The sequence below is a fragment of the Strongylocentrotus purpuratus genome, unplaced genomic scaffold (genome assembly GCF_000002235.5).
Source record: "Strongylocentrotus purpuratus isolate Spur 01 unplaced genomic scaffold, Spur_5.0 spur5_scaffold_21, whole genome shotgun sequence".
Classification (NCBI taxonomy): domain Eukaryota; kingdom Metazoa; phylum Echinodermata; class Echinoidea; order Camarodonta; family Strongylocentrotidae; genus Strongylocentrotus; species Strongylocentrotus purpuratus.
Genome location: NW_022145607.1, coordinates 19862985 through 19887920, shown reverse-complemented (window position 1 = coordinate 19887920; position 24936 = coordinate 19862985). Strand labels below are relative to the sequence as shown.

The 24936-nt window shown below is 37.2% G+C and overlaps 1 protein-coding gene across 1 annotated transcript; it reads left to right on the top strand.

Annotated features, from left to right (window-relative positions):
* On the top strand, positions 1 to 24073 carry LOC100890451 (nucleolar pre-ribosomal-associated protein 1). The gene is made up of 29 exons (XM_030994224.1): positions 1 to 228; positions 1650 to 1792; positions 2604 to 2891; positions 3422 to 3518; positions 4223 to 4434; positions 5137 to 5267; positions 6078 to 6273; positions 6857 to 6994; positions 7834 to 7992; positions 8835 to 8973; positions 9454 to 9710; positions 10257 to 10355; positions 10859 to 11126; positions 12026 to 12208; positions 12643 to 12827; positions 13308 to 13499; positions 13740 to 14609; positions 15083 to 15245; positions 15875 to 16118; positions 16965 to 17154; positions 17748 to 18012; positions 18706 to 18880; positions 19400 to 19562; positions 20205 to 20307; positions 20794 to 20954; positions 21327 to 21545; positions 22276 to 22419; positions 22893 to 23002; positions 23838 to 24073. Exons 1-29 carry the CDS (start codon positions 33 to 35, stop codon positions 23956 to 23958), a joined length of 5811 nt encoding a protein of 1936 aa, XP_030850084.1. The 5' UTR covers positions 1 to 32; the 3' UTR covers positions 23959 to 24073.
* The last annotated feature ends 863 nt before the right edge of the window (positions 24074 to 24936 follow it).

Sequence of the window (24936 nt, the reverse complement as noted above, 5' to 3'; positions counted from 1 at the left end):
AATTAGCGTTCCATACTCATCAACGTTGCGAAATGGGTCGAGACGAAGGCAAACATGTGCGCCAGAAAAAGGCAGCAAGAAAACGTAAACATGAAGCAAAAATGGATGAAAGTGAGGATGATGAAGAGACCGGTACCATGGAAACTGATGGCAAAAAGATTAGAACAACATTTGATCCTGCCAATTTCATCAGCCAGTTGAAAAAAGACGGTGTCTTACTCACAGAAGGTGAGTGAATAACTACGAGATGCCGAGGTAGTCGACCCGCCCAGCGGAGGCGTAGAACTAACTCTCCGTCCGCTGGCGCTCCTGCGGCAAGTACAGAGTTGATCGAGATCGAGTTCTAATTCTGCTACTAGTATTACTAACATGTCCTTAAATAAATTTCTAATTGCAGGTAATCACTCATCACCTGATTTTAAAATTTTCCAGAAGAAATAAAAGATAAACATTATTTTGTCTGGTGCAAGTCTTTGAATTGAATTGAACCATGCGAACTGTTGACTTTTGAATAAATAAATGTGGTATGTGACTGTGGATGAACATTGGATTTGAGAAAAAATCTTGATGATATCAGATTGGATGTAGACTAGATCTATTTATTACTGCTACTCGTATGATATTCTTAAAATCTTCTAAAAATCACTTCTTTTTAACTATCCTTCCAAGTTCCAGCACTCTTCTCTCTATATTGGTACTTAAAGATAAAGACCAGTTATGGTCATGCGATTGCATTGTGAACAGTAGGGGCGCTGGTCCGAGAATGAGGATCGTCTTCATAAACAAGGATATCATCATAAACGAAGACAAAATGCGTCCTCAAAAATAAGGGTCGTCTGCATTTTCGAGGACGTTTTTTTTCATCGGCGCTCTGGGGGTTTCATGTTACAGAACGGCCCGCTGGCGATGCCAAAAATGGATTCACCGGGGGAAAATAACCCTAGTTGTCCGTCTACTTTTATGGGTTATGGGTTGTCCGTCTTCCCAAGGATTTATTGCTCATAATGTGAAGGTCTCTGTAGTGTACAAAGTCAATGTAAATTGCATCAAGAAAATCATTGCAGAATCTGTTTTTTGCATCGCCAATGCGCCGATCAAAAATATGAAACGTCTGCAAAAATGCAGACGGTCTGTATTTTTGAGGACGCATCAGTCTGTGTTAAAGAAGATGATCCTCGTTTATGAAGACGATCCTTATTCTCGGACCAGCGCACCTACTGGTGAAAGAAACCTTGTGGAATCGATCAGAAAAGGTTGATCATCTAGCATATAAGTATTGGTGTGTACTACAAGGTTCTAGAATCATCAAAATGATAAGAAATTTGGCCCAGTCCTCGTAAAGTTACAAGCACTGTACATAGAAAGATGAGACTACGCACACGTGCGCGACTCGTGCGTTCATCTCTCACAGTTCAATAGATAAACTAATTTACCAAATATATCAATTAGTAGGCGGTTTCCTGGCAAAATTTGTATCATCATGTATTAGTCAAAACATATTCTTTCACATGATTGGTAATGAGAGCTTCCATTTCATTTTTTGAAATTGGTGCGTTTCCAATACTGGTTTTACCTTTAAATGTGCAATATAAAAAATGTAATCTCTTAAATTTCTTCATTTTCTACCATGTCTGTTTTGACTTGTGCAGTTCTAGGAAACTTCTGTGCCTGTGCCAAGGCGTTTACATGTGGTGATGGCAACATTGACGCAGTTCAGGAATACCTTCAGCATTCTCCACAGTGTGCAGAGATCACAGAGCTACTGAGCTCGGACAAGAGGCCCAATTCTGAGGTAAACTAAAAGAGTTAAAATATTCTGGTGGTCTCAAAGCAATGAAAGTTATAAAACTTGTGTATGACTTGGTATTCATTTTCTAAAAAGATAGAGGCAGGGCTCAACAATAATAGTGAAGTCTCCTTGGAAACACAAAAATCTGAATTCTTATTCTAGGCCACAAAATTTCAAACTTAAAAAACAGGGAGCTTTTGCTTGCACACCATTAAAATATCAGTTCGCACCTGTACGGAAGAAATTGCAGAGTATTCCAGAAGAAGAAGAAGAAGAAGTTTACCTTACTTTCTTTTGTATCTTATCTGCAACGAAAGGTGAATACAAATTTCTTATGTGATTTTCTGGAATGATAAATAATTTTAGTATTCAAAAGAACAATGAATTAGTAGACAAAGTTTTGGCTATTATGTTGAATAGAGCCTTGTTGAGCAGGGAGCCTAGAGAAGTCAGAGCAGAAGATATCTTGGATGAGTAATGAACTAATACATCTGGGCCCCATTTCACAAAACTTGTCATCAGTAATATATAATATATCTGTAAAGCGCTTAGGTACATCGATGGATCGGTGTATTGAGCGCTATATAAAAAACCGGATTATTATTATTATTATTATTATCTGTGACACATATGACAATTTTTGTTAATTGTTAGTGAAACCCTTGCTTCTGATTGTTTATCAGCAGTTTTTTCACTGATTGTTGTCATTTGTCATTGAAAAAAAGGCTTTGTGCAAATGGTTCCTGATGATCATTACCGTAAGACTTGATAGTTGATGTTTGCTTATTAATCCACATACTTCTTCACGTTTCAGCTTCAACTCATCTTCAACTGTCTGACCTCCATCATCCTCCGACTTGCTGATGATCTCCATCACTTCCGCTCCCTCTTCCTCCCGTCCCTACACATCCTCCTACGCATGCACATGCGTCATGTATACCGCGCCCTCAATCCAAAGAACACGGCCAAGGTCATCATGGCAGCTCTCCGCTTTCTGACCGCGATTGTCGCGTTGGATACGTCATCGGCTCATGAGGTTTTGAACCTGTTCAAGTTCGATCATGGATCCCTGATTCCTTTGTTTCACAGACGAAACAGTAAGGTAAAATATGAAGTGATTGTCATCAAATTTGTTTGCAAATTTTCATCGTTGAGCAAGCTACTTCTCAAAGATGTGTTTGTATTATAGTGACAAAGAGTACCACATTTCTTTATTATTCGCATACGGTAAGCTTTTTAAATGATTTATAAGAATATTTTATTGTGTAAGCAAAGAATGTGTGTGTTTTTCTTTTTATTCTTGTACTTGTACCTGGTAGGAATTTATTCATTGAAATGCTAGAGCGCCGTATGGCAGCCGTGCTAAAGCCAGAGTAATAATCGGGAGCGCCAGGAGGGTCAAATCTGACTGACATGAGTGCTATACAAGAACCCACTATTATTATTATTGTGTATTCGCCTTCCTCTTTTGATTTTGATTCATGAAAATGTAGATTTTAAGTGTGCTAAATTTTACAGTTGTCTAATTCTTCGTTCTTTACGTTCTTTTCGTTCTGTCTCTCACTCTCTGCATCTGTTTTTCCCCTTTTATTTGATTTTCACCTATTTTTTTATTCTGTTCTTGTTTTGTAGGCAGAGGAAGATGTCAGAATGTGTTTCATGAGGTTTGCCATTGCTTTTCTAGTTTCTGGTGACCAACACACTACTACACAGTTCTTAGCCAACAAAGGTAAATGCCATCACAAAAACTGAATATAAAAATAAAATCATTCATTTACCATGTATTGAATTGTAGGCAGAGGAAAATGCATTTATCTAATTAATTTGCAGTACTTAATTATTAATTATATAACTGATCTCTAGAACTACATGTAGTAATGCTCTTGTACAACAACAATTCTTTATTTTAATTTCTTGTAATTAATACCATATTTACGTTATATTCTATTTAGAAAACATCTGAAAGCAGAAATCTCAGAATATCAAGATCATTCATAGAGCATACTTTCCCATCCACTTTCTTTCTTTTTATGGTGGAAAATTATTCTTCAAAGATTGCCTTTGAAACCTGTGTCACATAGACACTCTGCAGTCACAAGCCTGCACAATTTCTGTAATTGAATTTTGAATGGATTATCTCAAAAGCCTCTTCTATGCTTAATTGGCCCCTCAGAGAGGACCTAAAGCCGTTGGTCCTCTGGCTGCTTACTAACAAGCATTTATGCTTTCTTAGCAGTCAGGTAAAATAACCACCACCACCAATATCAGGGATGCCAGTTTTCAGGCCCTGGCAAGTTATTTTCAGACCATAGTTTAGGCTTTTATGTGTACAAAATAGCTCATTCTAGGTGATTTTCAGGCCCTCTTGTCAATTCTAACCTGCATCCCTGCACTATGCTCGATTCCTATTCAACCTTGATCTCCCTTGATTAGATTTCCTGAAGGGTTTCTTCAAAGGCTTGGTGGAGGATAGAGCATCCACTCTCCAAGTCTTCCTCAATGCTGTACAGGAGCATCTTGTATGTACTCTTGCTGTAACAAAGACCCAGAAACTACCAGTGTTGAATGAGTTCACCCTCTTTCAGATAGCGCACCTCTACGGTCGGTGGAAAGGACAGTACGACATACAGGATGATCAGGTCGAGGTAATAATTATAATAATACACAACATTTATTAGTACTTAATATGGTTGTCTCTAAGCGCACCATTTTCTGACTACAAATTACCAACCAATACTTATGATAAACACACAAATTATATATCTGTTCTTTATTTAATAAATCATGCATATATAATAATAAAAATAAAAATGAGATCAAACATAAGATTAAAAAAATAGGAATAAGATGGTGTAGGTAGGTCTCTATGATGTCACCATTGTGTGGATACCTTTAACTTCCAGTTTTCCATTCTTACCAAGAAATGATTGAACTGGTTCCTCACATCCCTACTCTACCCATTATTATTTTTAGTGTTACTGTTGTTTTTGTATTTGTTCTTATCTCATTACATATTTTATATTATTGTATTTAAATGTTATATTGTTGTAAATTTTGTATTGGATGTGAAATAAACTGAACTTGAACTTGAACTTGAATTCAGAAGTTGATGAAGGTAGCGTAGCAAAATGAATTTAGACGAAAAGACGCATCTGGAATGCAAAATGCATGATTGTTGAAAATCAAAAGAATAAACCACAGTCTTTGAGCTAGCTCCAAAACCTATTTGAAGAAACATATATTCAAAAGAGCCTAGAGATAATGCCAGAACTCACATTTTAAATTGCATATTTTTACCTTTTTTGTGAATCAATATATTTACATGAATGTATTTCAATATCCTGTAGGCTGCAGAGGATCCTGAGAAAGCCGGCCAAGAAGCTGTGAGACAGATGGCCCACTCCTTCCTAATAGAAGTCACTACCTCCACCAAGCATGGCATCAACTTCCTGGACAAATCAATAGGAATTGGTGGAAAGTAAGCAAGAGAACTGTCATCTTAAATTTACCATACAAATCTGAACAGTTCTCACCAGCAATTCCTGCTTCAGACACACTCCTAGAATCCTCCTCGTCATCATCATCCATCTCATCCTCCTCCTCATTCTCCATCTCCATCTCAGCTACAGCCTCCATTTTGTTTAAACATGACAGGATGCTTCATGTATATAATGTATGCTTAACGCCAGTAGGGTGTTGTGACAGCAGTTGATAGCCTTTTGACTATCTGCAGTGATACACTCTTTTTCAAATGCACTTGTTATTATGTGGTAGAATTTTTTTCAAGAACCCTGCACTAAATGTTGGAGAAAATAATTGGCACTGATTCATGTCCTTTTATTATAAACAAACAGGGAAGTGCTCATTTGGATTGAAAAGAACAAGGGGATATTCTCGAAATCAGCAATTGTGCTTAGTTTATATGAGAGATATCATAAAAATGATTTTTGTGATTCAAGTATTCAGTCTTCCACTAGTTATAATAAATAATAATAATAATGATATGGTTATTTATATAGCACCGGTATCCGTCAGGTTCTGACGCTTATGCCGCTTTACACATATTACCCTGATTGTAGCCGAGCTGCCAAAGTAACTAGCGCTGAAGGTACTTATTTACACCGCGTAGAGAGTGGCAAATGTAGATTAACGTCTTGCCAAAGGACATTAGTGCCGTGGCAGGACTTGAACCCCGTACCTTGTGATATGCAGTCGGGTGACTTATCCACTAGTCCACAACACCTCTACATCTGATTTGATTGCTATTTATTGGTGTGAATTCAAACAGGAATCTCAACAGCGCCCTCTTGAAGTTCCTTCAGATGCTGAAGACTGCAACCACTGATGACCTTGTGGCTGACCTAGTGGTCCAGATCTTGAAGACCTGTCCAGACCTGCTGCCCAAGTACCTCTCCTCCTGTCCATTCTCCTTCACACCAAGAGCCTCGTCATCGTGGCTGGCCAATATGAGCTTCATTGAGAAGGTATGGTACGATGAGGTTTTGGAAGACAGTCAGCAAGTGTTACAGACTTTGCAGTAGGGACCCATTGCAAGAAACTTTAATACTTTGAGTTTCCAGAGATTACACTAAAATGCTTTTTCTTTAACAGCTATTTTATTAAAATCTGTCTTCAAGAAACAAAAACAAAAACTTTTGAATAGGAAGGCCACAAACTCAGATATACTTGTGCGACTGTACTTTCAACTAGCCCACTCCAATGTATTTGACTATTTTCATATGTAATTTATACAATTTATGCACCATCAGTCTTATTGGAAGAACAGAGCTCCCACACTTTATATTCCCTGAATCTCTTTTTAAGAATTATTAGTCTTCGATCAGAACTTAAAAGCATGACATGTATGTGGTTGAAACATTGAAATGCACATTTATGTGCAATACAACACACATGAAATTTCACATTTCTCACAATTCATTTTTAGATTATCAAAAACTGATAATCATGTCATTGCCAAATGTAATCACCCAGTGTCTTATTTTTCTCCTCATTATTCTGTACATACTTTTTGTACATACTTTTTGTTTTATTCTTTTATCAAATTAGATATATGATGGTCAGCCTAACGTTAGTCCAGCCTTTACCAGGTCAGATAAAGTGGGTGTGTCCAAGCTGGTCTCCATGGTGATGGTGACTACAGTACCTGATGTTACCAATCATGCATTCCTACTACAATGCATTAAGGTAACTAAGGAAAATGAATGACATGTGATATCTGAGTACGCAATAGTAATTATAAAGTAACATACCTGTAGTTTACATCTTGTGATTGTGTTGTGGGAGCAAGAAGTTTTTGACGATATAACTCGATGTTGCTGCTGATGATGTTGTGGATTAAGATAACCATAATCATGAAAGTGAAGTAGGAAGAAGATTCATGAGTGGAGGAGGATGTGGTAGTGGTAGTGATAATGGTGATAATGGTGATGATGATATCTTTTAGTCCACTCCAAATTGATGATGATGATGATGATGATGATGGTGTTGGTGATGATGATGGTGTTTGTGGTGAAGATAATGATGGTGATGATGATGATGGTGATGATAATAATGATAGTGGTAATGGTGATATTGATGATGGTGATGATGATGATGATGATGGTGATGATGATGATGATGATGATAGTGATGATGTAAGTGATGATGATAGTGATGTTGATGGTGATGATGATGATGATGATGATGATGATGGTGATGATGATGATGATGATGATGATGATGGTGATGATGTTGGTGATAGTGGTGAAGATAATCATGGAGAAAATGATGTTGGTGATAATGATGATGATGGTGATTATTGTGAAGTTGATGATGATAGTGATTGGAATGATTTTGATGGTGCTGAAAATAGTTCAAACAAGGAGAAATAAGCTTACTAAAATGGTGCTATATATTGCCATATTACCATGATAGAATCTGTTATAAGTATCTGAATGCGGCAATTATCATAAATGTTGTTGATAAACATGATACTTGTGATCATTCAATACTGATTTAAATGTTTACCACTTCCTTTTCTGTAGCACCAGAGCCCAGTGGTGTGTCTGACCGGCTTACAGCTCATTGACAGAGTGATGCAGAAAGCAAGAGGGAACATGGAGCACAGCAGAAAGGCAGATGCACTGCTATCCTCCACAGAGAAGAAAATATTTGCAAAGCAGTATCAGGAAACACTCTTGAAGGTCAGTGGTCTTAAGGTCAATGTGTATTCTGATGATTCCAGAACCTTGCAGTACACACCAATACTTTATGCTACATGATCAACTTTTTCCCGATCGATTCCACATGGTTTCTATCACAATGCAATCACATGACCAGAACTCAACTTCATCTTGTCTGGGTGATGTTTGTGTGGTTTTATAGCCATGAAGAGGCAACTATCTCAAGTAATTTAGGAATTTGTGGTAATTGATGAGTTGTATATTACATTTAAATTTATGCATTGTTTACACGTCACATAGCGAAATTTCCTCTGCTTTGGCTGCCTTATAATGTAATATATGACAATGAAGGGAAACAGTTTACTTTTTATTGTTTTCATTATATGTACGGGGGGGGGGGGGGGGGGTCCTTTAGGGTTAAACAGTAAACTGCGAGGCGCGATAGCTCAGTCGGTAGAGTAGTGGTCACGTAATCCGGTAACCCGGGTTCGAAACCAAGTCAATGCGCTAGTGCCCTTTAGTAAGGCATTAATCCTCATTACCAGGTCCCTCGGAGAGGACCTAAAGCTGTCGGCCGCCTGGTTGCTTACTAACAAGCATTTATGCTTTCTTAGCAGTCAGGTAAAATAACCACCACCACAATAAAAACCTGCCAATCAGCTGTTTTTCAAGTAGAGGTTAAGGATCTTTCCTACTTCTATAAATGTGTGCTACAAATGTTCTTAGTGAGTCACTACTTTAGAATATTCCATTAGAACAGCAGAGATTCACACAAACTTTGCAGTGCCATAAAGTTTCTCCTTCATTACTATCGATCATTTCTAATTTTTTTTGTGATTGGATTTTTTGGGTTATATTACCAGCTTCTACCTGATGTAGACACCTTGCTTTCATGCTGGGAGAGGTATCTCATCAGAATGAAAGAGGGCAGCAGACAAACTTCAGAGAAGATGGTGTCAGATCAGACACAAGCACAAGCAGGGGATCAAGACATTTCCACAGGTAATAGATTATTTCAAGATCATTCGATATTGAAACATTTATGTATCTCCCAAGAAATGTATTTGGTATGCAATATCATGTTCGTATAAGAGATGAATGTAAAATATTTGTCATGTCCATTAAACATCTACCACATTGTTCAATTTGTAGAGCAAGTTTTTGTCTTTTAAAAATACTGTTTCTGCCAACTCATGAACATATTTGTTTTAAAGAGAGGTAATGGTTGTTTAAAAGTAGGCAAGGATTGTATGTCTTGGCTAAAAATGCCCTTTTCTTGAATACTTCTCATAAAATCCTTTTGTCAACAATTGATCCTAATAAATTGCAGAATAAGACAAGTTTTGGTATGTGATAAACCAAGAATGTTGCCAATTTGATGACTGAAATAATATTTCAGCTTTTTTATGTTACATGTGTGATATGTGAATCACTTGATTCAGAATTCTCATCATATATTTATTAATTTACTTTTAATTACAGGATTACAGCAACCTGAACCAGCAGAGATTCTCATACACATCATGAGAATCCTGACTTCATACACCGACGTTCTCCCAACGGCCTTTCTTCAAACATCATTTGACTTCAGCAGACTCCTCCATGGAATATTCCACTCAGATCACATTAATACTGAAGAGGTCAGCATTACATCTACCCAGCATGCCTTGCAGCTTCAGTACGAGACCATGAAACTCTTGATGGGTTTCGATGTCGGCCGCTTCCGTTGGTTTAAAGAGGTGGGTAGTTGGTGATTCAAATTCCAGTCACATTTCTTTTATTACAAGTCTTGGATATAAGATTTTTCTATAATTTGCAGATGTATGCAGATTGAAACTCTCAAGTTGAAAAAGGCTTCTGCTCATTTTCCAGTTTTTCTCTGTTTCATACCTGGGATACCTAGCTTAATGAGACTTGTATCACTTAAATATCATGTTAGTCTCAAGCATCAGTAGCATTTAAGCCATCTACAAAATGAAGTTTTAGAAGTTGGGATCAGCTTGCATGTGATAATATACAGGTAAGTCCTGGAGAAATGTTATGGCTATTCCGGTTGAGTATTATTGAACATGGTTTTGGAAGAATTGACAGATTTTTTTCTTTCCTGTTTCGGAACATCAAAATGAATTACATGTATTATGGCATAAACACAATTACTACAGGTATGTATTTACAATGATTGGATAAATCATATTATTATCTTGATCTTGTGCTTCCATGTCTACTTGATTTTTGCAATTTAATTTTAATTTTTGTTCTGCAACAATGGTTGTGTCTCTCCACAGGTCAAAGGTGAAGGGTCAGCCATGAGTCAGCTGCTGACTGTATTGATGACCTCCTCTGATCCCAAACTCATCCACGTATCCAAGCAACTCATCTGCCAAGTAAGTCTAATTGAAGAACATGTCAATAACAGTACTCCAAATCTCACAAGGTTTAATACTGCTTTGTTGTAAAATATAGAACAAAAAGAATCATTCATGAGCATCTGATTTTTATGCTATATTGGAAAATATATAATTCTTCCATTATCATTTTTTTCTGGATATTGAAAAGCAATACAACAATGTGTTCTCTTTTATAATAACCATGTTGATTTGTCCTGATGTGTATATGTAACTTAAAATTTAAACCTTCATGCATGTAATAAATAAGAATTTATTTTTGTAATCTTTTTACAATGAAATTATCTGTATCGAAGAAAAGCCAACAAACAAAAACACAAAAAATGTACTTGATGAAAGCAAATAAATACATGAGATCAATATGTAAATACCGGTAATCGCAAATGGATAATGACCGAAATATGAAAACAGAAGAATTGTTTCAAAATAATATCAATCATTCATAATATCCTTGTGTTTTATTGCATTTCTATTTCATTCAGGTCCTGAAGCACACTGGTCAGTTTGATCAATGCCCTGACGAACCAATAATCTGGCTTGATGCCTTCTCCGCTCCGACCTCTGCGACCCATGACCCCAAGGTCGTGGCCGGCTTCCTGCAGCGCCTCCTGAGCAAGGTGGTGAGGAACCCGTACCCTCTCAATGATCGCATCATGGAGGCTGTCGCTGAGATGGAGAATGAGGAGGAGGATGAGAGGATGGATGATGAGGAGGATGATTCTAGGAGTGTGTCTGAAGCTGGAATTGCAGGTGAGAACTGGGGAGTGTTTCACAAAGATTAAAGGTATAGACCAGTTTAAGAAATACCCCCTTTAAAAAAATGAAATGGAAGCTCTTTCAACTAATACGTGACGTTACAAATTTTGCCAGGAAACCGCCTACTAATTGATATATTTGGTATATTATTATATCTATCCGGATATCGCGCATGTGTCACGTAGTCCCATATACATCTTTCTGTGTACAGTGCTTGCAACTTTACCAAGACTGGGCCAAATTTCTTATCATTTTGATGATTCCAGAACCTTGCAGTACACAGATGATCAACCTTTTCTGAATGTTTTCACGTTTCTTTCACAATGCAATTGCATGACCAGACCTGGTCTTTACCTTTAAGATCGACTCTAAGTTGGACTTAACTATGGTAGGCCGTTCATGCTCTCACCATTATGATCTTTATATAATTTTTTTCCTTCCATAATAAATTATCAAAAAATGTAAATAATGTAGATTTGCGACCTTGATTTGTACGTTCCTTAAGAGACAAATGCCAGTGAATGGTGAGAACAAACAGTGGCATGAACGGCCTGCCATAGTTAAGTCCAACTTAAAGTCGATCTTAGTCTTTGTTAAACACCCCCCTGTTCAGATTTGGTAAATTTAATATGACAATTATCCAAAGAGGGTTAACATCCAAATTTATGTATTTATCTTATTTATCGGTATATAAAATCTGACCAGCAGCACAGGCTGAAGGGGTCAATTTACAACTAGAATAATACAACATACGCAAATGGGTCTATTAGACATGTATTGTAGTTATACTAAATGAATGAAGTATCCAAGACTCTTTTGCTGAGCACAAGACGGTATGATTGTGAATTCCCCTTTGCTCACTAATAAATCTTTCTGTCTCCTCTATATCTCAGCTATCCTTGATATGGATGACATACCAATAGTCGCTGCAAGTCAAGATGACGTTGTCGACCGAACTGACCAATCACAGCAGGAAGAGATGAACCCTGACCTGGGTCAATCAAGGTCATTGCCATGCAGTGCTCTAGTACCAGCAGCATTGGAAGAGTTCAGCATTATAAAAGACTGTGAGAAAGGTATGGGTTTGTGTCGCATTGTATATGTGCAAGGGTGATTTTTCATATAATTTTCTAAAGCAACATGGGTCACAAGTCAAAGAGTGGGCACATGACAGTATTCATACATGTTTGTAGGATTCGGTACAACTTAATTTGTTTGTGAAGAGAGGGTTTTTTTTAAAATGTGTTGGATTTCCTTAAGTCTGTGTTTCTGTCTGTCTGTGTTTGTCTCTCTGTCCTCTCTCCCTCTTATCCTTTTCTCTCTTATTCTCTCTCTCTCTCTCTCTCTCTCTCTCTCTCTCTCTCGCTTGCTCTTAGTCACTCTTTCTTTGGCTCTCTCTTGATTTGAATGTCACATTAGCTTTCTTGGTTGTCTCTATTTTTCTGTCTTCAGTTCCAACCCCTCAGCAATTAACTCCCATGCATCTATTTTTAATATAATTTTCTTACAGTTGCTGACTACCTCTCCCAAGTACTCACATCTATCCTCAACACACAGCACGATCCAGGAGTCATCTGCAGCCTGCTACACCAATCCCATCAGAACCAGACTAAACCGGTCACATCCAGCTGGAACTGCCTGCTGTCCTACTGCAATGAGTGGCTTCCTAAGTTGAGACAAATGAAAGTACCCAAGGTAAATTTATGCGGGTCTGATAATGTATAAAAGGCCTTTGACATATAATGAATTCTTCATCATACAAAAATAAAATCAATCAATATTTTACCCCCCCCCCCCCATTCTGGGACTGTAATGGCTTGATGGTATTATCATTTATACTTCAGCATGTATGACCCTCACTATAAACCTCACTGTGACCCTCTGGTCTCTATATCCACCTCATTCTTATAATCACCTCTTCTGTTACATATAAATCATTCCACACATTTTTTCAACTGCTGTGTAAAGTCTCTTAATAAATTTGTTTTACTTTTCGATTTTATGTACTTTATTTGCATATGTATCACATTCCAATTGCATGATATTCATTTTGGCTAGGTTACACATGCTTGCATGTATCAGTTTTGGAAATGAAATTGTTATATTGTGTTAGCTTTGATGATTATCATTGGAAATAATGATTTAATAAGACTTCCCTTTGTATAATTTGAACAGAAAGCCCAGCAATCGACATCATCAACGCTGGCATCGTTACTCCAAGAGAGCTTCATGAAGAGGGCAAAGCTGGAGGGGGATGGGAAGATGAAGAAGGACATCTTGGAGAGAGCGCCCTCTATCGGACAAGATGAAATTCTTCCCATCATACAACAGTGCCTACTCTATGTGGGATCATGCATCAAAGCGGAGGTGAGTGACGTTTGCCATGTTTCCTTTCAATTTTCATTCATTTCTATTTGAAAATGCGCCTTTATCTTTTATACTTCTGTTTTTATTATCAATTGCCATTCATATCTTCAAATTATTTACCAAAGCTCAATTGTGATGGAGTCTTATTTTATTTTATTAGATTCTGTCAATTACAACAACTCAAAAGTTTTACATAGATTTGTGCTTTTTCATCTAATGTAATCCTTCTCTTTATTATAGGGCTTCCACCACGCTGCACAATTCTATACTGAAGTCTTCATGGCTGTACTTCATCAAGGAAGAGTGATGTCAAGATCTTCAAAAGATGTGTTGCAGGGGGGAAAAGAACACAGTGACACATCACAGGAACAGAATGATGCCATGGATATCCAGACAGACCAGAAGGATGCTGGCAGTGAGCAGGACTGTGATTGGCTCAAGCTGAGTAACGTGATCCTGAGGCATCCAATCGTATGTGGATTAAGATATGATCCATTTACAGAGAGGGTCGGAGAGATGTTGGCCGTGTTGAAGGAGTTCATCCCGCAGGTTGAACTTGAGAGAGAACTGAGTGTACTAGTCGGAGCTGCTGAACGTGAGCTAAGAACTTTGCTGGAGCCTTCGATGCCATCTGAGAATGAGGAGCATTCTGGAGTCATCGCTGGTCTTCTGGTTGGTCTCAAAGGCTACATCCCTCCAGGAAGATGTCTCCGTATCCTCAGGGAAGTCTTGTCCTTCATGAAGGAGGAACTTGTCAATGGTAATGGTAACAGAGCCAGAAGTTGTGGATTTGAATCCAGAGGTCTTCTGTCTCTAGTGGGTGAATACATGCATAGAGAGTCAATTTCAAATCACAGCAAGGGCACACTCTCCAAGGAAACTGCTGCAGCTGTCAACGATGTGCCATATAAAGATACCACAGGGTCAAACTGTTTGAACATTGCAGATGTCCAGGATGTCTTGACCATAGCAGTGGAGGGGAAGTCATGGACCTTGTTCAATTCCATTGGTCGACTCTTAAAGGAACACCCTCATTTGGTACCCTCAGAGTCTGACGTAAAGGGAGCCCTCTCTGTCTGCTTGGTAGCTTCAAAACAGCAGCATAAAGAGGTAAAAAGATACATTCACATGCCTCCTTTCAATCTCCAAAGGGAAAATCCTAATTATAGCTTTCATTTCATTTCATTTCTTTATTGTGTCCATATAGGATAATTGTTTATATTTACATTTACAATCTTGCTTCACAGTAATTTCACAGGAACATCCTATAATTGACAATCATAAGGACTTAATTAAATGTATGTGAATTGCAAGTAGAATCTAATTTTGATAGATTGTTTCATATATACGCAGAGAAATGAAAATGGATATAATCATCTGCCAGTTTATTTTTAAATCTTGACAAATATTGTTGCAGTATCAAAAGAACACTCAAGAATTAGATTTACATTGTAATTTTATATACAGCCTTCATAAAGTTATCTACCCGTATAAATGTATTGACTTGATCCAATTTATGTATGTACTCGTTTCTCCTCCCCCTCCCCCCTCTCTCTCTCCCCTTCTCTTTTCTCTCTATCTAGATGGGAGATGACATCATCCCGATCCTTGTCAGAACCGATCCTTGCCAATTTGAGGAGTGGATCATGGGCAGCACCAAGAAGAAACTGAAAGCAGGAAACCTAGCTGATTTGTATCCATCGATAGCAGCTTATCTATACGCCCCAGGAGAAGGGGATAAGCGAGGTGAGTCCATGCTACATTGAAACCTGTCTATAAAGACCACTTAAGGGAGACAAAAAATGTGATCTTTATAGGCAGGTGGTCTTTATGTACCGGTTCCTCAAGTACATGTTTCAATAAGAAACTATTTTGAAGGTAAACAAAAAATGTGGTCTTTGTAGACAGGTGGTAACTAAAGCAGGTTTGACTGTATCTTGTCATCAGCAGGTTTTGTCATGACGGATATAAATTGCGAAATTTAGCGTAGTTCACAACAGCTTGGGTCAAAAGCATTGATTTTAACTAATTTTGTGAAGAAGTAATTTGCACACTCTTCAAGTTTAACCTGAAAACAGAAAGATCTGAGACAGTTGTCCAATCACCTTATTTTTCAAGAGACTGACCTGTCAAGGTGAAGTTATTCAACCTTAATCAGGTCCAGTCTAAAACAAGACAGTGGCATGCCTTCCCCCGTCAAATGTCAAAGACGAAGAAAAAGCATTATCATTATTATTATTACATGTAGGTATTAAGTATCACTTGCACCTGGAAGGGTTAAGGCGAACTGAATCACTGATCCCTGGATCTTTCCTCATGGTGTAGCTGTTCCCTAATGTTCTCTTTTTGTTTTGATATATTGTATGTATGTCAAGGTCTCCGATGCAGGAAGCAGCTCCAGAAGCTATGCTGGACCACTCTGGTGGATGATATCATACAAGATGAAGGCAACCAAAGAGACATTGTCAAAGAAGATGCCGTGTCAAGAGGTGGAGCACCTGGTGTCTCTTCTTCCCGAGTGCTGTGTCTCCTCTTACCGAATGCCACACAGAAGGAGTTGAAAGGGTTGTTTGATGCGATGGTGGATCTCCCAACATCTCTCAATAAGTCGTTGAATAAGTAAGTTGTGCAATAATATATTAGTTTTATTTCTATAGGTCTCAATAATTATTTTTGTTTTCTGCTCTCTGTTTACTGAATGCGAGTACTCAATTTAATTTTAAACAAAACATGTACTAATTTACAATCTAATGTTATTTGGCCTATACTATGTAGTAGTGTACAAGTAACCTATTGTGCTTGGTGTGTACATCCGTAAAATTGAATATTGTAAGTGGATGCACCGATGCTTCAATATTTGCTCGGGTGACGATTGCTCCCGTTTTATTAATTCAAAAGTATAGGGTTAGGGTAAGAGTAATAATTGAGAATTTTATTTTAGGTTTAGGCTTTGTGTTGGGTCCAGGGTTGAAGTTAGGAATTTAGTGTAGGAAATTATCGTGGAGCAATTGTCGTTCAACCAGATGCACCATTTTCCATTTCATCTTGTACTTTCTTGAAATTGTGGTTCATTTCTCTGTCTTTAAATAAATTATATAACCATGTCATGTGGAAATGAGCTGGAAACCTTCATTCATCATTCATCATTCATACTTTGTCCTTTATCTCTTTGTTATCTTCTTTTTTCCCAAATCATCCATGTATGTAAATTCGATTTATTTTATGTCTGATGTGCAATATATTGAAGGTTCCATTATTATTATGTTAATTTATTCCTTGAACTAATTTGTGAACGTTTCTATATTGATGTACATGTATTTTTAATTTCTCCTTATTTCTTTGAGCTTTGTAATCTTTGTTTGTATCAGTCTCCTGACTGTTTTAACATGGAATTTTGACACAATAAAACCGAAATGAATGAATGAATGAATGAATGAATGAATCATTTCTTCCCTTCTCTATCAGGTCCCAACTGGAGGTTTTCAAAGAAGTCACAGAGATTATGCTGAAACAAGATGTGGTGGAGACGAAAAACATAATGCAACAGAGAGCTCTTGCTACCATTCTTCAGAGTCTGGTCCATGAATTCAAGGGTTCAGCAAAGAACCAAGACCAGCTCCAGGATCTATTTGTTCCGATTAAATATATGCTTGAGGTAATGCGTTTTTGTTAAAGGCATTTTCATTTTGATTTATTTAATTTCCAAGAACACAGTATGACAAAATAAAAATAATTTGACAATGTATGAACATAAACAACAAGAACAATAACCATTGCCTAGTAATTGCCCAATAGAAATATTAATAATTTGAAGCACTTTCCTTGTTGTTTGTTATTTTTAAAGGCAATGTAACAGAGTCTTAACCTGGATAATGCGTAATTGTTTTAAATATAATCAACATTTCTTATCAAGCTTCTCATACTGGACATGAAGGTATTTCCCCATGTAAATTTCTTAAAAAAAATACGTCTTCAATTTTTGGAGCTTTACAAACATGAAGTTTGTATCATTTAGTTGATATTAAAGGTAGGATTGTTATATAATCACACCATCTTGAATTGGTAAGAGACTCCAAATGAGATGCTCATGATATGTAATGAAATCAGTCTTGTCTACAAAGATTTGTGAGGTGTCTAGTAGAAATGGTATATTTATTGTGTACATGAAACATGACATCAACCATTTAGACTTGAATGTTAATTTAAACCAGTATAACTGATTTAAAGTATTCTGTTCTCTTTAAAAAGCACCTGAAAGATTTCCAGTATGACCGTGACCTTGCTGTGACCTGGAAGCAGTTTGTGACCTCGGGATTGAAGTCCCAGTATCAAAACCCTGCATTTCTGGATCTCCTGACCCAGCTCATTGAGCTAGTCTACTCTGCCAGTCACTCAGGCAGAAAGTTCATGCCATTGAGCAAGCTCTACCATGCAGTGGTTGGGCATTCTAAGTTTCTTCCAACCATGCTGGGGTCTGGCCAGGAGTCTACTGATGTACCATTAGAAGTGAAAGGTAGGTTGTGCTCTCATGCTTTCTAGTACTGTATAGATTACTCAGAAGTTGTTGATATTCATATCATCACTTTGAGAGCCAGAAGGGCATTAAAAGTGTATGAGTTAACACCCTTCTAACTCTCAACAGTTGATATCACAATGTCCTTTGATTTAAAGATAGTGATTCCATACTTTGTGTTGCATTGTACTTTATGAATATAAAATTTCAGTGTTGTAGTGCATTTTGATGGTAATTATGATTGTGAAATTCAGAGCTCTTTGATCATGAGAACCTAGCAACTGTATGTGCGATACTAATAAATAATTATCATATTATTACTCTGAAACATGTATACAAAGTTCGCCCAAGGGAGACCAAAAAAGCAGTCTGTATGGGCAGATGGTGCTTATGTTTCTGTGATACATGTATCAAAGGAAACTCTGTTCTAAGGAAACTAAAAAGTTGTCTTTATAAACAGGTGGATTTTCTTCATCAGGTGGTCGGTAAAGCTGGTGTGACTATCTTAATTTGCCTTGATGTTGAGATCTCCAGGCACTCATTTCAATTTTAAAAACATGGAGGAAAACAAACTAGCACCAATTTTTTTTTTTAATTAAAGCTAGTTCCTCTTTTATGAGCAAAACATCAATTTCTACGTTATCATCCCATATTTGGCCATGCTTGTCACTGTATCTTTCTTCCGTTTTGCAGGTGCTTTGGTGAGACTACTTCTAGCAGTGTCGCAGAGAGAACCGACCTGCTGTAATACTGTCCACTTTACCATTCTCCTGGGTGCTTACAGTGCAATGAGGACAGTTTGTGATAGGGGACTACTTTCTCTGATGCACATCTATGAGAAGAACAATGCTCATATGTGGGAGTACAGGTGAGACTGAAGTCGGCGACCCTGGTCATTTTCTGGTTTCACATTTAATTGATTTGATTGTTGCTGTGTCATTCTAAACATGAATATTCTTAGTTTTAACAATGTGACAAAAAGGATGTGTTTGTTGTATGAAACTGATTTGTAAATCAACTAGAGGAGAACTGAAGGTGCTATTGATCAATTTAGATACGAATTGAGCATGAATTTGTTTTTAAATGTTTTAAAATCAAACATGTATGTGTAGCAAAATCATTATTCAAGAGATGTTTCTTTTGTAAAACAGACTTAGAATGTGACATGAAATTTTCTATATTTATTTCAAATATTCCAAATTTAACTTGATGCCTCTTTTTCTTACTCATTGATTTGTGTCCATAACATTTTCAAGTTATTTTGCATTTTGTATTTTTAATGGGAATACCAATAATTGAAATTATTTGATGGAATCTTAGGATCATCCAGGTGTAGGTGCAGAAGCAATTAAAATGCATGCATTCTTTGTTATCATCCTCATCTCAGGCCTTACATATGGGGCAAGGAAGCAGTGACACAGCATTCAGCCAGGAAAGCACTGGGAAGGACACTCTGGAAACAGCCCAGTGTGGAAGACGTCCTGAAGCTTCTAGATGCCAAGGCCCTCTATGATTCTATGCTGAAGTTCCCCCTGGATCAACCACTACATGTAAGTGATTTACACTCTCCTAGCATGTCGCCACTTTACTGCACTGAGAGTGAGGTTGGATGGTTTGTTGTACATGTTTCCTCCAAGTGTCCTGGGAGGGGGCAAAGCTTGGGTTGTCACTGTATGATGAATATAATGGTAATGGTGATAATAATGTTGAAACAAACAATATTGGTTCATTCATTTTACCACTTATTTCTAATATCAATTTGATAACATTGATGGGAACTGCAGCTTTACATTCTGTGCTTCAGTTTAGGTAAACATAGTTTATGTCTTATGCAAGACCAGTAGCAATCTGACTTTTCTTCCAATCTGGACATCCTCTTGCCAGTGCTATTAGGTCTATCTACTACCTGTGCTTTCTCTCTCTCTCTCTCTCTCTTCTCTTTTCTCTCTCTCTTTTCTCTCTCTCTTTTCTCTCTCTTTTCTCTCTCTCTTTAAAAAAAATCTCTCTCTCTATCTTTCTCTATCCCCCTCTCTTTCACCCATCCTCCCGTTTCCTCTTTCATCCCCCCCCCCCTCTCTCAGTGGTCCGTTATGACAGTCCTAATATTTCTGTAATAATAAGAAAATTGATTGTTTTCTGGAGCCTAATGCTGCAATGATTCTCTTCTTTCTATTCTCTCTTTTTTATTGCAGCCTGATGTGACAGAGGTTTCTTCCAGAGAAGATATTGAGATACAAGCAGAGTTGTATGATCCTAGATTCCTGCTGCCTCTTTTCAGTCACCTCCTTCAACCAGGTAATGTATTTATATTATTACATTATTTATATAAATGTATGATTATGGTGTTCTATTGTTTCTGTTGTTGTGCTAACAATAACAATTGTAAGAATAAAAATACAAAAAAAAGTTTTAAAAAGGTTTACCACAGAGCCCTAAATACATAAAGTAAATGTGTAGACCATTACAGTTCTTTTAGACCAGTTCACGGTTAGCGCATGTCCCAAATGACCCCGAATATCCACAGATCTTCAAAACATGAAGAGGTCCCACTATGTACACTTTGAGATAATCACTCCTAAAGCTATGGAGGTGCTCCATAAATGGCCTTTGTTTCCCATTTTCATAGAATACTTCCACTTGTGTATCATGGAGTGCACTGCTTGTGCATGAATGCATAATGATTACATAACTTTCATGAGCATGTATCCCATATTTTGTCTCTATGTAGTTATCAATTTGGTAGATGCAATGAACATTTCATTCTTTCATTTATCATTGCAGAGAATCTTGTGCCTTGCCAGACCTTTGTGGAGTCCAATGCCCTTGGCTTTGTGCTAGCCTCTTTGTCCAGTCACCATGACGATGTGAGACGAGCAGGGTATCACGTTCTGTCTTGCTTCATCCAGCATCTAGAGGGCGCTAGATTCAGAGGAAGGAGAGAGGTGGGTCTGCTGAAGTTTGTATTGTTGCTGATATAAGAAAGACAACAACAAAAAGGCTAATATGTAGAAATTGACATACTACTTTTTTTCTCTCTTGATAGGTCATATTATCATTTTGCATTGATATTACTAGATCAAGAAACAAAAAACAGTGTAAAATTACTTGTCCATAACCCAAGTTTAGTAAGTAATACTCTCATCCTAGACCGTGGGACTAAAATATTAATAGTGGAACCCCCTTATGTAGAACACTTCTGAAAAGTGTCACCTCATTGTATACTATGATTTTTAGCCCTGATATAACGAGGGGATTGTTTTTTAAAAGTTGTTTCCTTAGTATGAAATCTAAACAAGCATCGCTTTCCATCTCAGATTGCCTTCATCCTGGAGATCTTACGGAACTCGGTGTCCTCCCCGACCCAGTACATCCCGCCCCTCCTGACGGTGTTCTTGGCTCGGTCCATCCAGCAGATGCTACAGCCAGAGAGCTCTCTCTATCCCATCCTCATCTCATATCTCATGTTCAAGCCTCAGCTCAACCTCAACAAGGTCCCGCTCTTCCCAAGACTCTTTGTGGGAGCTGAAATGCAGGTACCTTTAAACCTCATTTATTTTGATTTTCATATAGTCTTCATGATTTAAAATCAAAGTTTTCGAACTTTGGTAACACCAGATGGTAGCATCAGTCAAAAAAAGAGAGAAAAAACAGCAGCAAGTCCAAGGTATTTGTAATTTGGTGTTGCATACATTACGATGTCTGAACAGAAGGTGAGATCACATCACATTTGGTCTGATTGAAGCTGTAAAAGGATTATTTACTGAATACGATGATCTGGGCCCCCTTATAAAGAGGTGCAATTGATCTGAATCGATTGCAAGACTTATTGATTGCAAGTTTACAGTCTCCTATGTCATATGTACATACTATAATTGCGTTTGATATCATTTGCAACTGTTTATAAGACGGGACACTGGTATGCTAAAAATCTTTGATATGATTGGCAACGTGTAGAACCAAATTGCCATATAAAACTTGTGAACACACTAGTGCATGAACATTATGCATTCACTCCTACCGCCGACATGTACAGGGAATAGTTCTTAAATTTATTTGAGAGCAGTGGTGCAGAAGTTGTTGATCGATGATGTATTCAATCTTTTAAAGTGGGCTTGTTAACATAAATATTGCTGCTTATGAAGAATTGTAGTATTAATGTTAGTGGTTTCTTAGTTTAGTATTATTCAAAAGGAATGATAAACTTTGTATAAATCTGGAATAACTGTCATCCTATCTCTTTTTCTTTTTTTTTAATGTTTGCAGCACAAGATTGAGAAGACTTGGTTCCTGTCCCTCCTGACGGATGGTCTGCGTGGTCCAGCTGATTTCAAGCTCTGTGCCAAGTCTAATGTGTTCCAAACCCTTCTGGCTTTCTATGCATCACCTCTCTGTGAAAAGGCTATAGGGGTAAGAGATTTTAAACAGGCCATTGTATCTTAAAGCAGGACTGCACTACTTGTAGCTAATTTGCGCCCCCTATATAGCAAACAATGCCTAATCGGTGACCGATGGTCCCCCATGATCCTCTTTTTCTTATGTTAATTGAGAGCTGATTTGATGAGATAACTACCTGTTAGTGACCTTGCAGAGAGGTCTAATCCCTCCTGGCCAAACTAGTGCAGACATGCTTTAGAGTGTTTGTATTTTGATAATATACACTAGACATTGTCACTATGTCGAAACAGGTGTCAGCACAACAGTTATGCGGTATTTGCCTAATGTATCAACATGTCAGTGTCCGCTGTTATAATTGCAAGAATCGGATACTTATTAGGAAAAAGAAAGAAATTATTCCAATGATTTTGTACAAGGAATATAAATAATTTTTTGATTGCTGTGCTTACTTTTGATGCTTTCTATCTTTATCTTTTTTCCTAAAGGACCCGATCATTGGTGTGTTGGTGAAGGCTTGTGAGATTCCAGAGGGCGCTGTACAACTTGTCAAGCGACGCAACATTCTGATCTGGATTCAAGCCCAGAAGCATGCTAGGTTTGTCATTTAATCTCTCTTAGTTTTAGCCTCTTAAAAAAGACTTGGTTCTTTCAACATCATTTCTAGGGCAATCCAACCTTTCTTATTAATGTGAAAAAAGTGTAATATTTAGTGATATTTAAAGTGAAACAGAATAGCAAAAGTTTGAAATAAATCTGAAAAGTAACAAAAAAGTTATGAATGTTATAAATATGGGATCATTAAATCCATGCGAATCTAGAATGGGCAATTTGGTCAGTGACTTATACTTGGTCAACACTTCCTTTTTTGTAGACTAAACTGTCATCAATTTCTGTTTTTATAAATTCCTTTTCCTTTGGGGCACTACCCAAAATATATCATTGATAGCATATTATTATAGATCCTCCAAAAAGAAAAGATCGTTGTGAGAACTGAGAAGTATATTTTGAAAAAGTGGCATTTTGTGTTGGAAAAAATTAATGGGAAAGTTGTCTGGCATTACATCACGATGGCAATACTGATTCAGCCAATTTGAAATTCCCATATGTATAGTGAACAACTCTCAATAATTCATAACTTACTTAGAAGTTGCCCAATTTTGTTTTATCTCCACTAATCAACCCTCTGATTTCTTTTTGAGCACTTTTCTTTAAATCAAGGTAGGATTTCCCTTTAATACAAATGTAAGACGTCAGGTGATGAAATGATTGCATTAATTAATCCTTTTATGATCTGGTTATACTTTATATATGTAACTTGTAAAGTGCATTGAAATGTCAACAGACATGAAATGCGCTATAAAAGAACAAAGTATTATTATTATTATTAATTCATGTTTACCTCTATGTATTTCTTTCTTTTATTTATACAGTGCTGTAGATGGTATGGACAAAGTGCTTCATGCATTGGAGAAGAGCTTGATCAACCAGGACAGCGAATCAAAGGAGATTGAAGAAGCTCTTGATCACATCAAGTTACTGAAGTGCCACTGAATACATGGATATACAAGCAATATCCATGCTGTAAAGGTGTTGTGGTCTAGTGGATAAGTCACCTGGCTGCAGATCACAAGGTATGGGATTCAAGGCCCGCCACGGCACTAATGTCCTTTGGCAGGACATTAATCTACATTTGCCATTCTCCACCCAGTTCAAAATGGGTACCTGATATGCTCGCGCTAGTTACTTTGGCAGCTCGGCTACAACCAGGGTAATATGAGTAAAGCGCCTTGAGCGTCAGAGCCTGGCGGATACCAGCGCAATATAAATGTCCATATTATTATTATTATTATTGTCTTAACATATGTGATGAGGATTGTCAATTATGTAAAAGCCAGTAAATTTGGGGATGGTTAAGGACAGTCATTTACATGGAATAATATAGTTTCCAGGCATATCAACATTTTACTGATGTATCAGTGCTGTATGGTTTATTTGTGTAATGTTTCCTTTTTAATGGTGCAAATATTTCCACCATGTTCAATATGATTGCAAAATTTAAAATAATTAATATTGAAGGTGTGCACACACTAGATGTACCATGATTATTAAGCTTTTTAATATTTAAATAAATGGAGAGATCATGCCTTTAATGAAAGAACTTGATTTTTTGAGCATTTATTGTTCATCAAATGCTATATTGTAGTGAAGAAATTGTTAAAAGAAATATCCGTATTTCATTTTATATTATGACCAAAGTGTATCAGTATTCTATGTGAATTATGCTCATGTGATAATAATATTCTTGGGTTATATTATATGTTTGTACATTTGGATGTAATCAGACAATTCTGTTTTTATGTACATCTACATACACATGTGCTCTGCAAGAATGTGTGAATCAATTAATTTATTCACATACAATTACAGTTATCAACTGAATTTTTCATACCCCTTGTAAATTTGATGTTTTTAGTGTTTTTTGTAACTTAAGAATTAAACTTGGACTGGTTGAATTGGGGTATTTATCTA

Coding starts and splice junctions, on each gene's coding strand:
- LOC100890451 (XM_030994224.1), top strand. CDS start 33: ATGGGTCGAGACGAAGGCAAACATGTGCGCCAGAAAAAGGCAGCAAGA. Junction 12,209..12,642: donor TATAAAAGACTGTGAGAAAG/GTATGGGTTTGT, acceptor ATTTTCTTACAG/TTGCTGACTACCTCTCCCAA. Junction 16,119..16,964: donor CTCAATAAGTCGTTGAATAA/GTAAGTTGTGCA, acceptor CTTCTCTATCAG/GTCCCAACTGGAGGTTTTCA.